This window comes from Watersipora subatra, chromosome 10 (genome assembly GCF_963576615.1).
Source record: "Watersipora subatra chromosome 10, tzWatSuba1.1, whole genome shotgun sequence".
NCBI lineage: Eukaryota > Metazoa > Bryozoa > Gymnolaemata > Cheilostomatida > Watersiporidae > Watersipora > Watersipora subatra.
Genome location: NC_088717.1, coordinates 31,019,648 through 31,033,276, shown reverse-complemented (window position 1 = coordinate 31,033,276; position 13,629 = coordinate 31,019,648). Strand labels below are relative to the sequence as shown.

Below are 13,629 nucleotides of genomic sequence, written 5' to 3'. Positions count from 1 at the left end.
ATTCGATGGCCATTGTCTGACTCAAATCTCCTAATTCCACTTTCCTAATTCAACAAACAAAATGTAGTTTGTGGAGTCAAATATAAGTGAATAGTATAGTATTAGTTGAGCCATCTGTAAGCTTTCTAGTAGAGCTAAAAGGATGAAATACTAGATTAAATTACTACATTACACTTATTTAGGATGTTTTGCCTTGCCTGATATCGATAACATATACTTATTACCAGCGAAACATTTGGTTGAGAGCAATGATCTGGCAATTGTTTTCACTTAATCTGATACATAGAAACCTTTAGTGTATTTTATTTTACTGAGTGAAAATTGATTTCTCCTATTAAGTTGCATCGTCATTTGTAGTGCTCAGAAAATCTGTAATCTGTATGTTTATTTGACTTTTGTAAGTGTTGCTTAAAACATGGAGTTAAGGTGGTTATATGTGAGCCAAGGGGGTGGCCATGGTTTGCCATGAGCTGACATTTATACACAGTATCATATAGATGTCGATTTCGCTGTTTATTGGTGCTATACAATATATACACAAAATTTGATTTACGTGGAAATAAGGAAAAACCATGATAGTAATGCATTCCTAACACCGCACATCTTCGCCACTGTTGCAACATCTATCTGATACTCAACCCAACTGAAATGATTAATGTATCCATAATACAATATTCAGTATAAGATAAGCTATTTGTTTTCAAGTCAAATCAAGTAGCTACACTACACATATTGCGTGGTGGGGTAGAGGCACGGCTCTTTCCCTCTTCAAGAGAGCCTATCCAGACTAACTCATATTCATTATGTCTTTTTTTACTTATGTTGCCATCTTGGGGTTTTTAAAATTCTCTGTATTCCTAGCTTAAAAATACAAACTAAAATCATTGCATTCCACGGTTAACTATTATTCACAGTATTTTTGCTCAATACATGTACAACAAATTGGCCATGTTTTGCTTTAAAGCTATAAATGCCTAATATCTATGATGATGATAAGTGGCTCAGGCGCTGGGCAGCCTATTCATCGCATTGACCAATGAAAACAAGGGAGGCATTTTCAAATCATCCTTGTAGAATTAAAGCTGGCAATGGTCATTTTGCACTTGATACTGTTAAAACGATCACCTAGTAGGATACACAACACAATAGACAACTATTCAGATAATTACCAAATATATCGTAGTGACGACATAGACAATATTGAAGCAAGTAACCATGAAGAGCTTGTGTCATCTGTGCCATCACACTTTCTGCAGTCATTTGGATAATCAATTGTGAAAGCCTGCCATGGTGAGTTTGTATACCTATATAGTTATATGAATAGAATAGATATCTATAGTTATATAAATAGAATAGATATATATAGTTATATGAAAAGAATAGATATCTATAGTTATATTAATAGAGTAGATATCTATAGTTACATGAATAGATTCAATATCTATAGTTATATGACTACAGTACAGATAACTGTAGTTATATGAATAGAATAAATATCTATATTGATACAAAGAAATTGAACATCTATGGTTATATAGGGTAGATGTCTATGGTTATATAGACGGAGAGGGAATATGGATATATATCTGATTGAAAAGATCAATATAAATTAATTTTTCTAGTTATGCCTCCTGTGTTCGTAAGCTAACAAAAGATTTTTAATACGCTTGTCAACAATTTTTTACTGTGTTCATTGTGTTTATCTCAGCTAGCATAGCAAAATAGCACTGCAAATTTTCATCTGCAACATTAATTGCATACAAATGTCATTTTAATCCGGCATAACATACTTGTAAAATTTTATTTTAAGTAGTGGGTATGGATCTGTTTTATCATTGATTTCTTGTATATTAAAAGCCCCACATGGCGGCGTAGTATGAATTTTTTGTGATTGAATGTGGATAGTCAATAGTGCACTAGCTCTGTAACGCTTCCAGGCATATGAACTCATGTCTATAAGAACTCTTCAAATCATTCGCCATAGTCAGCGCAATGTAAATGTCAATTTTCAGTTCTCCGTACAAAGGACCAATCATGTTGCAATCAGATTGGAAGAGCTAAAAAAGCTGCAGATGGAGAGTTCGCAAGCCATGGGGTATCAGAGTCAACTATTATAGTGGCAAAGCCTTATCTCATCAGCTACCTTTTCCCACGCTGGGCCAGACTCTATAACAAATCTTCCTAGCTGATTTCTTTTTTGTGTGGGAATTACCTAGGGGAAGTACTTTATTAAAGTTGTATCTCATTATTGCATTTTATAATATAGATTTTTGTTTATTTGATGGCGCTACTAAACCAACAACTTTTTATAGGAACACATCAGAACCAAATGTCTCATAATTGAACATGTTTTTTGTTTACACAGTTATTATCATAATGATTGACCTTTTTAATGCTGTAATATTACTTTAAAGCTAAAATTACGAGTAATACGGTATCTGATGGCATCAATTGAAAGAAACACTAGCCAATTGTTTGTCTATCACCAGCACTAAGCAGTTGTTCTATGTCCTGAAAACGACTATCGACACAACACTTATTATTGTTAGACTCCGCCTTGTACTTATTATTGTTAGACTCCGCCTTATACTTATTATTGTTAGACTCTGCCTTGTACTTATTATTGTTAGACTCTGCCTTATACTTATTATTGTTAGACTCTGTCTTATACTTATTATTGTTAGACTCTGTCTTATACTTATTATTGTTAGACTCTGCCTTGTACTTATTATTGTTAGACTCCGCCTTATACTTGTTATTGTTAGACTCTGCCTTGTACTTATTATTGTTAGACTCGGCCTTATACTTATTATTGTTGGACTCCGCCTTATACTTATTATTGTTAGACTCTGCCTTGTACTTATTATTGTTAGACTCCGCCTTATACTTATTATTGTTAGACTCTGCCTTGTACTTATTATTGTTAGACTCCGCCTTATACTTATTATTGTTAGACTCTGCCTTATACTTATTATTGTTAGACTCTGCCTTGTACTTATTATTGTTAGACTCTGCCTTGTACTTATTATTGTTAGACTCTGCCTTATACTTATTATTGTTAGACTCTGCCTTGGACTTATTATTGTTAGACTCTGCCTTATACTTATTATTGTTAGACTCTGCCTTGTACTTATTATTGTTAGACTCTGCCTTGTACTTATTATTGTTAGACTCTGCCTTGTACTTATTGTTGTTAGACTCTGCCTTGTACTTATTATTGTTAGACTCTGCCTTATACTTATTATTGTTAGACTCTGCCTTGGACTTATTATTGTTAGACTCTGCCTTATACTTATTATTGTTAGACTCTGCCTTGTACTTATTATTGTTAGACTCTGCCTTGTACTTATTATTGTTAGACTCTGCCTTGTACTTATTATTGTTAGACTCTGCCTTGTACTTATTGTTGTTAGACTCTGCCTTGTACTTATTATTGTTAGACTCTGCCTTATACTTATTATTGTTAGACTCTGCCTTGGACTTATTATTGTTAGACTCTGCCTTATACTTATTATTGTTAGACTCTGCCTTGTACTTATTATTGTTAGACTCTGCCTTGTACTTATTATTGTTAGACTCTGCCTTATACTTATTATTGTTAGACTCTGCCTTATACTTATTATTGTTAGACTCTGCCTTATACTTATTATTGTTAGACTCTTCCTTGTACTTATTATTGTTAGACTCCGCTTTGTACTTATTATTGTTAGACTCTGCCTTATACTTATTATTGTTAGACTCTGCCTTATACTTATTATTGTTAGACTCTGCCTTATACTTATTATTGTTAGACTCTGCCTTGTACTTATTATTGTTAGACTCCGCCTTATACTTATTATTGTTAGACTCTGCCTTGTACTTATTATTGTTAGACTCTGCCTTATACTTATTATTGTTAGACTCTGCCTTATACTTATTATTGTTAGACTCTGCCTTATACTTATTATTGTTAGACTCTGCCTTGTACTTATTATTGTTAGACTCTGCCTTATACTTATTATTGTTAGACTCTGCCTTATACTTATTATTGTTAGACTCTGCCTTATACTTATTATTGTTAGACTCTGCCTTATACTTATTATTGTTAGACTCTGCCTTATACTTATTATTGTTAGACTCTGCCTTGTACTTATTATTGTTAGACTCCGCCTTGTACTTATTATTGTTAGACTCCGCCTTATACTTATTATTGTTAGACTCTGCCTTATACTTATTATTGTTAGACTCTGCCTTATACTTATTATTGTTAGACTCTGCCTTATACTTATTATTGTTAGACTCTGCCTTGTACTTATTATTGTTAGACTCCGCCTTGTACTTATTATTGTTAGACTCCGCCTTGCACTTATTATTGTTAGACTCTGCCTTATACTTATTATTGTTAGACTCTGCCTTGTACTTATTATTGTTAGACTCTGCCTTATACTTATTATTGTTAGACTCTGCCTTGTACTTATTATTGTTAGACTCTGCCTTATACTTATTATTGTTAGACTCCGCCTTGTACTTATTATTGTTAGACTCTGCCTTATACTTATTATTGTTAGACTCTGCCTTATACTTATTATTGTTAGACTCTGCCTTGTACTTATTATTGTTAGACTCCGCCTTGCACTTATTATTGTTAGACTCCGCCTTGCACTTATTATTGTTAGACTCTGCCTTATACTTATTATTGTTAGACTCTGCCTTGCACTTATTATTGTTAGACTCTGCCTTATACTTATTATTGTTAGACTCTGCCTTGTACTTATTATTGTTAGACTCTGCCTTATACTTATTATTGTTAGACTCTGCCTTGTACTTATTATTGTTAGACTCTGCCTTATACTTATTATTGTTAGACTCTGCCTTATACTTATTATTGTTAGACTCTGCCTTGTACTTATTATTGTTAGACTCCGCCTTGTACTTATTATTGTTAGACTCCGCCTTGCACTTATTATTGTTAGACTCTGCCTTATACTTATTATTGTTAGACTCTGCCTTGTACTTATTATTGTTAGACTCTGCCTTATACTTATTATTGTTAGACTCTGCCTTGTACTTATTATTGTTAGACTCTGCCTTATACTTATTATTGTTAGACTCTGCCTTGTACTTATTATTGTTAGACTCTGCCTTATACTTATTATTGTTAGACTCTGCCTTATACTTATTATTGTTAGACTCCGCCTTATATGAAATCTATATTTCATTTGTCCAGTTCTCACCCATTTGCTTGCATAGGTAATTAAAAAAATATACACCTATACGCAATATGGGATTAAAAATAAGTATAGGTGACTTTTAGAAATAATATACAAAAAACAACATAGGCAAGAATGTGACAAGTTCACGGTGGCAAACCACAACATATAGAGTGAACTATAAACCATAAAGTGATCTGGCGGAAAAAACAGTCCTGTAGATGAAAATTACATTTCATTATCTTACGCTTTTCTATTTTTGCAAGAATATAAGAATATAGGCAGGAATATAAGTAAGAAAAAAATTCCCTTAAAACTGAAAAAAAAATGTTGCAAATAATAAACAAATTCCTGGGACCAACATAAAAGTAAAATTAGAGTAGCCATAGTTTGCTTATGGCACTTGGTACCAATGAAAGATACTGCTTGATAGATTGGCTTGAGCAAGCGGTATCAAATTGATACTCTATAGAACAAATTTGACAGGGAAACCACATTGGACACATTATGGGGTGTGATAAAACTGCAAAAGGATATAAGATTTGAAAGAACATGCTCAAAAAACATTAAGACTAGAAAGAACTAAATACTTTGAATTCTAATGTCTAGCCTTGGTTTTTTGAGAAGAGATCTTGTGTGAATAACATCGGTGGGATAGAGAGAGTTGGCCATCACAATGCATACCATCCTAAAAGATTGGTCAGTTGGTAGACACACAAAACACAGCGTATTTCGAGACATGCTGCCCTCTAAATCGGATAAACATGGTTTGCAATCAGTCCATACAATTGGCGAGGCTATATGCATGAAGTCAAAAGCTGACAGCTACACAGACACAGAACGTCAGATTGGCAAACAAATGCTTATTATGGAAGCAGTGCTACAGCAGTTTCTGAGGCTGCAAATGGCCTCCACACAAATTAAGGTTTTTCTTACCTTGGAAGGACGGCGATAAGGACAGTTATAAAGACGAGAATCCAGCTAGAGGCAATACTTGCTACATACTGAGTGACACCATATGGATTGGAAGGATCACTGCATGTATAGCAGAATATACCAATACAAGTTGCGAATAGCATGAAAGCGAGAACGCTTGCCACATTAGAGCCAATGTATATCCAATGCTGCAACACGACATTGCAAACCATTGAAGAAATGACTGAAAGTGTTCACATAAATAAATTAACAAGACAGTTTTGGCCCTCTTACTTTGCCTTTCAATATTTAGGAACACTAGTCTTATATAGGTAAGTGAAGGGTACCTAGTCTTATATAGGTAAGTTAAGGGTACCAAGTCTTATATAGGTAAGTGAAGGGTACCTAGTCTTATATAGGTACGTTAAGGGTACCTAGTCTTATATAGGTAAGTTAAGGGTACCAAGTCTTATATAGGTAAGTGAAGGGTACCTAGTCTTATATAGGTACGTTAAGGGTACCAAGCCTTATATAGGTAAGTTAAGGGTACCAAGTCTTATATAGGTAAGTTAAGGGTACCAAGCCTTATATAGGTAAGTGAAGGGTACCTAGTCTTATATAGGTACGTTAAGGATACCAAGCCTTATGTAGGTAAGTTAAGGGTACCAAGCCTTATATAGGTAAGTTAAGGGTACCTATTCTTATATATGTAAGTTAAGGGTACCTAGTCTTATATAGGCAAGTCAAGGGTACCTAGTCTTATATAGGTAAGTAAAAGGTACCTAGTCTTATTTACACTAGGTAAGTAAAGGGTACCTAGTCTTATATATGTAAGTCAAGGGTACCTAGTCTTATATATGTAAGTTAAGGGTACCTAGTCTTATATAGGTAAGTTAAGGGTACCAAGTCTTATATAGGTAAGTTAAGGGTACCTAGTCTTATATAGGTAAGTAAAAGGTACCTAGTCTTATTTACACTAGGTAAGTAAAGGGTACCTAGTCTTATATATGTAAGTCAAGGGTACCTAGTCTTATATATGTAAGTTAAGGGTACCTAGTCTTATATAGGTAAGTTAAGGGTACCAAGTCTTATACATGTATATGTAAGTTAAGGGTACCTAGTCTTATATACATGTAGGTAAGTCAAGGGTACCTAGTCTTATATAGGTAAGTAAAAGGTACCTAGTCTTATTTACACTAGGTAACTAAAGGGTACCTAGTCTTATATAGATAAAACAAATAGAACATAATAGCAGCATTTTATGCACTCACCCACATCCTTGTATCAAAGCCAAGTATGATAAGCTGTGAGACCAATATTGTAGCTGTCTGAATAGTGCCAAAACTCCAGATACCAACATCAGAGTTGACAAAATGCTAAGAAAAACAGCAAATAATGAATATTATTACAACGAGTCGGCTACATATGCTACAATAGTTTACTAAGAGAACCTTCAACAATTTTGCATTATAAAACTTCAATTCAGGAAAACCCAACTTTGTAGGAAAAACATTGAACTTTCGGCAACCTAGTGTGTAACTTCCTATTATTCATCTTAGTCAAGGTTCTATTTCCTAAGGTTACGCTTTCAAAACTATGACTATGCTTGAACTAAGGCTATGCTTTAACTAACGCTATGCTCGAGCTAAGGCTATGTTTGAACTAAGGCTATGCTCAAACTAAGGCTATGCTCAAACTAAGGCTATGCATGAACTAAGGCTATGCATGAACTAAGGCTATGCTTAAAGTAAGGCTATGCTTAAACTAAGGCTATGCTCAAACTAAGGTTTTGCTTTAAAAACTAAGGCTATGCTTGAACTAAGGCTATGCTTGAACTAAGGCTATGCTTAAACTAAGACTATGCTCAAACTTAAGCCTGGTTCCCATATACGTCGCAAAGCACCGGCGGTAATATCGCGAAGCAAAACACTTGCGGTGCTCGGCGCAGTTTAATGTTCACATAAAAGCCACATCGTTATTAATATCATAAACATAATTGCGTAATCAAATAAAATGTTCCCTCGCCATGCTGTTCTTACAATGGTGACCTTTACCCGTACAGTGCATTTCGGGAAGGTTTTGCCTGCGGCCGTTTGCGAAATTTGAACTGCGCTAAACTATTGCGATGCCGCCGGCAACTACCGGCGATCCTCGGCGCCTACGTTCCCATTTCATCGCTAATAGCCTGCGGTGTGTCGCCGATGCTTTGCGACGTATATGGGAACCCGGCTTAAGGCTATGCTTAAACTAAGGCAATGCTTAAACCGCAGAAATGCCAAACAGGTTTTGAAGGAAAAAAGAGTTTAAAATTGCTGAGACAATCCCTTATTGTCGATGGAAAAGCATTAAAAAACCATTGACACTGTAATGACATTGGCATAACCGTTATTAAACAACAACTGCCACAATCCCTAAATGAAAAAATTCAAATAGAAAACCAACTACGCTGATCAATATGGTTACACTATTTTTTATATTTATTGCCTCAACAAAAAATTTGCAAACAGTTTCGAGATTAATTTGCAATTTTTCTCGAAACCGATGTCATGTTGAAGGCATTGGCTATATCGTTAATATTGTGGCGTAACCTAGCTTACAATTGACCCATATAACAACGCTAGCTTGTGACAATGTCGCGCTTCTTTGAGCTAATTTTTTCTCCTCGATAAACCTATTAATCACCCTTTAACAAACTACAAGCAATGTTAAACAGCTTATCTACCTTCCAAAAAAGACTGAGATTATTTTGAAGGCTGAATTTGAAAAATAATGGGTTTTAAGGCACCCATCAGTATAATTCTAGCTCAAAATAAGCATCCCCAACTTCCGTTCCTGAGAAGCTAAGCTAAGTCACATATTTATGGGCGGGTCTTGTTGTGCCGATTGCGACACTGATATTGAATTGCTGTAAAAAGCCTTCAAAAAGAAAAATGACTTTGAAAGTTAATGGACCAATCTTCAATTTAAGTACAAAATCAAAATCAGCGAGTCTGATCTACCCATGAAAAAACAGTGAAAGCTGTTCACGGCAGTTATTCTTTAAAGTTTGAATTGCAACAAAATTCACATTACCATTATTTGATATGAAAAGATTCACCATGTCTTAAGGTCCGGCCACACGTAACGAATTATTCATTCAATCTGACCGAATCCACGAATTTCACAGAATTCACAGATCTATTCTGCCGAATATTATAGATTCGTCTGAGCATGCACACCGAATTCGTTACCGAAACGCGTTTAATGGGCTAACCAATTTTTTTAGCGAGCACGATTCTATTAGCTTTGACAAGTGATATAGTCCAAGACACGTACGACGACACACAATAAAAGTATCACCGCGATATGACTTGATACATACGATGCAACTGCCTATATGCGCTAGAGATAGCGACTGTTTTTGCGACGGAGCTTTTGCTGCATAAAAAGAAATTATTATTATTGAAAAAGAAATAATTCATAACTTCTAAAATATCTAAAAGAAAATTCTGGATACACGATGAGAAGTTCCTGTCATGGTGAACCAACGAGAGAGAACCAACAATAGCGCATATAGGCCGTTGCATCGTATGTATCAAATCATATCGCGGTCATACTTTTATTGTGGGTCGTCGTACGTGTCTTGGACTATACCACTTGTCAAAGCTACTAGAACCGTGCTCGCTAAAAAATTGGTTAGCCAATTAAAAGCGTTTCGTTAACGAATTCGGTGTGCATGCACAGCTCAGACGAATCTATGATATTCGGCAGAATAAATCTGTGAATTCTGTGAAATTCGTGGATTCGGTCAGATTGAACAAACAATTCGTTACGTGTGGCCGGACCTTTACTCTGTTATGTTGTGAGTGCAAAATATGTGGAAAGGTGATTACAAGCTCTTAAAAGCTCAAAAACGAACAGAAAATCGCTGCCACATGAGACCGCTGTAGTTTGGATTCCCTTTCCAAAACGGCTCAAATGTGATGTAGTTGCGAGAGATGGTTTCTGTTTACACTTTCATGCAACCTTAATAGTCGAAATATTTTCACAAATATACTTCACGCATTCAATAAAACTATGTCTATTGATATTACGCGTCTATTTTATCGTCATTGTAATGCTGTCACTCTTAGCACTGATATCTTGTAACTTACAGTAAAAATTCATTTAATTTTTTAACCTCGCCTCGAAGGAGTACATATCATTGTCTGATAATCAAGACAAGCCTGTTGGTTACATGTGATAATCGAAAAGTGCTGCAAAAATTATTTGCGAAGTATTGGGTTACATGATCAGATTACGACTTGACGATTAGATCAAGCCGAAACAAAACTGTAAAGTAGCGAGCATCTATATTTGATACGGGGTCTTCGGGAAAACCGGAAGTGTTTGTCATAAACTAGTACTACGTTAAGTTTTATATTGAGCTTGTATTGGCCTTTCAATTCACGTGAGAATATATGTGACAAGACGATAACCAAATTTTGTGGTTACGTCATCGAAATAAAGAGATTCTAATCTACGGCAACTTTTCGTTTTTGAGCTTTTAAGAGCTTGTAATCACATTTCCACATATTTGGCACTTAAAAAGCAACAGAGTAAGACATGGTGAATCTTTTGATACCAAATAACTGTAATGGGAATTTTGTTGCAAGCCAACCTTTAATGTAAATATGTTTAGTTACATACTATTGGTTATAAACAGGTACATAGTTTTAGGTACATACTATTGGTTATAAACAGGTACATACCACATATTGAGAGACATAAACTGCTTAAACACCTAAGGCTATGATAACAGACACTGAGAGACATAAACTGGTTAAACACCTAAGGCTATGATAATACATATTGAGAGACAAACTGGTTAAATACCTGAGGCTATGAGAATACATATTGAGAGACATCAACTGGTTAAACACCTCAGGCTATGATAACAGACACTGAGAGACATGAACTGATTAAACACCTGAGGCTATGATAACACACACTGAGAGACATGAACTGATTAAACACCTGAAGCTATGATAACAGACATTGAGAGACATAAACTGATTAAACACCTGAAGCTATGATAACAGACACTGAGAGACATAAACTGATTAAACACCTGACCAACTGCCTAAAATCCATGCAACTGATGCCTGTGTAACGTGTAAGCAAAGAGAGCAAGTTCATGTATAGCTTAGGTTTGTAATTGTTTAGGCTTCTAGCCAAATACAAAAACAGCAATAACCCCAGTGTGTCATTAACGACATTTTGATCTTAGCATAAGTGAAATACTCACAGCATAAGAGATGAAGAATATGACAAGGCTTTGATATAATGAGTCTATTATATGTAGCCAGTAGGAATATCTATGGTATAGCTGAAAAACAAAAATTAAAACCTTGAATGAATTTGCATAGAATAGATTGAAAGAGTCCCTAAACAAAATGACAATTCGCAAACGAATACACAGCTACTGCATATAACATCACAAAGGTACTTTTGCATGAATACTGCAAGCTTTCTCAAAATTAGAAGCAAATAATTTTCCAAAGACGAAAATAATGAATCACATCTAAATTGGTAGCCAGCTAGAAGTAAAATGAACCCTAATGTCAAATAATGCCCAAAGCAGCCTACTTCATCCCTAAATATCCATCAGCTGGAAATATTTAAGTAAGCAATTCAGGATATCAAAAAGGACATGACATCTACCGGTACCAAATTGTCTCATCTTTGTTAACATTTGCTTAACTATTCTCTAGCAATTGTCTTTGTTAGGCAATAGACAAATTAAGAAGCAGATGAGTAGGGCATGTACCTGATTCATAGGCCCTTGCTTGTATAGATTTGGGTTCGACATAAGTACATTTTCGGGCAGATCCTGATCAAGAATGCCGACAATGATAGGAGGTAGACTAGTGAAGAGGAGGGCAAAGGTTATGAGATACATCTGGTCGATATGGCTTTGACCCGAGAACATGCAGTAGATTTGGTACCAGAAGAGCACAAATATTAGATTCTACAAATTTATGTGAGACTAAAGTTGCCTACAAAACATTGATATATCAATTTTAACTACACAAATTTCTAGATCTTTAGAGAGGGAGAGCATAGAATAGAGAAGAGGGTGGGGGATGGGGAAGTTGGGAGAAAGGAGTGAGTTGTCATTGCATAGCTTCAACTGAATGACCATACTAACGAATCTCTTGAAAGACAAACTCAACAGATACTTAGACTGTGAGGTACAGTCGAACCTCGGTTCTTGAACATAATCCGTTCCAGAAAGTTTTTCGAAAACCGAGTTGTTCGAGATCCGAAACAATTATTCCCGTTAGAAATTATGTATGTTAATTTTAATCCGTTCCAAGTCGAGAAAACAACTTAGGTAAAGTATTTTTTTAACATTTTACACCAACAACTGTAATGTATACTACATAATATAAATAAAAACGGGTAGATATATATCGTGTTTAATTTTAATTAAAGATTTTTTATCTATGATGATGAAAAATGAAAACACAAGTAAACAGTTCATGTTTTTTTGCTCTTAAAACATCGAAAAAAGTCTAGGTAAAGATACAATACAAAAATATGCAAAAGTTAATAACGAAACAGCAAAAAATACAACAGATCAGTTACATCGAAAATCGTGTGAAAAAGAACATAAACAGCAACAGGACGTTTACTTCACACCTTTGAAAGAGAATTAATGGTAACTCGACTGAAAGAGTGGTCTCCCGAGCAAATCTTTTCGATAGAGGAACGTCATCCCATATGGTTTCTTCGTATTTTGCAAAGAAATTATGAAGTGTAACTTGCTTGTTCCTTTGTTAACGAGTGTTTCCATGCTGTTTCCAGAGCTCTTCCGAATGATTGATTCTAATGCGTATGCTCCGGTTTGGTTGAGAACCTAACTTATGTTCGAGATCCGAGACGAACAAATCTAAAATTATTTGGTCAAAAACTGAATTGGTCAAGAACCGAAGCGTTCGAGAACCGAAGCGTTCGAGAACCGAAGCGTTCGAGAACCGAGGTTCCTCTGTATTCCTATTGAGCAGTTTAAACCAAGTTCGACGTGATAAGACAAGTGCAGATCAGAGCAGATAAAAATAATTACTGGATTTCCATTATTCGAATGGGCTTGGAGTTTCTTCCACTCTAAATCCTAGAAACGGTAAACCTGAATGGATTCTATACCATTTCAGTTCGCAATTGTGATTGTTCGCAACAAAATTGTTTCGCAATTGTTCGCAACAAAATTCTAGTTAGGTATCCTGGCTGAGTTAGTGCAACAATTGTGCGAATCATGAGTTGAAAAGAGACCATGACACAAACGCGAGTCTACTTTAACAAGTTCTCTTTTGAGGAGTACATCGTTAATCTTGAAAAACTTGAAAAGGTGCAACTTGGAATCGCTGAAATATTAATGTGCTAATTCGTAGGCAGAAGTCAACTCCAAATCCATTTGAGGCTTGAAAACCCAGTGTATATATCAGAAAACAAAGAGCATTATGTTAACCATCCTGTCACAAAGCTAACTTAAGACATGATCAAA

The 13,629-nt window shown here is 35.2% G+C and overlaps 1 protein-coding gene across 4 annotated transcripts in view; it reads right to left on the bottom strand.

Moving 5' to 3' along the window:
• Window positions 1–5,170: 5,170 nt before the first annotated feature.
• LOC137406655 (phospholipid-transporting ATPase VA-like) overlaps window positions 5,171–13,629 on the bottom strand; it is a 129,846-nt gene continuing 121,387 nt past the window's right edge. For 3 of the 4 annotated variants that reach the window (XM_068093260.1, XM_068093261.1, XM_068093262.1), the window contains 5 exons: window positions 11,893–12,093; window positions 11,371–11,451; window positions 7,376–7,480; window positions 6,126–6,313; window positions 5,171–5,877 (listed from right to left, as the gene is read on the bottom strand). In XM_068093260.1, coding sequence (XP_067949361.1) covers window positions 5,772–5,877; window positions 6,126–6,313; window positions 7,376–7,480; window positions 11,371–11,451; window positions 11,893–12,093 — 681 coding nt within the window. In that variant the 3' untranslated portion in view covers window positions 5,171–5,771. The remainder of the gene's footprint in view (window positions 5,878–6,125; window positions 6,314–7,375; window positions 7,481–11,370; window positions 11,452–11,892; window positions 12,094–13,629) is intronic. The other variant, XR_010979932.1, reaches the window with a different exon arrangement.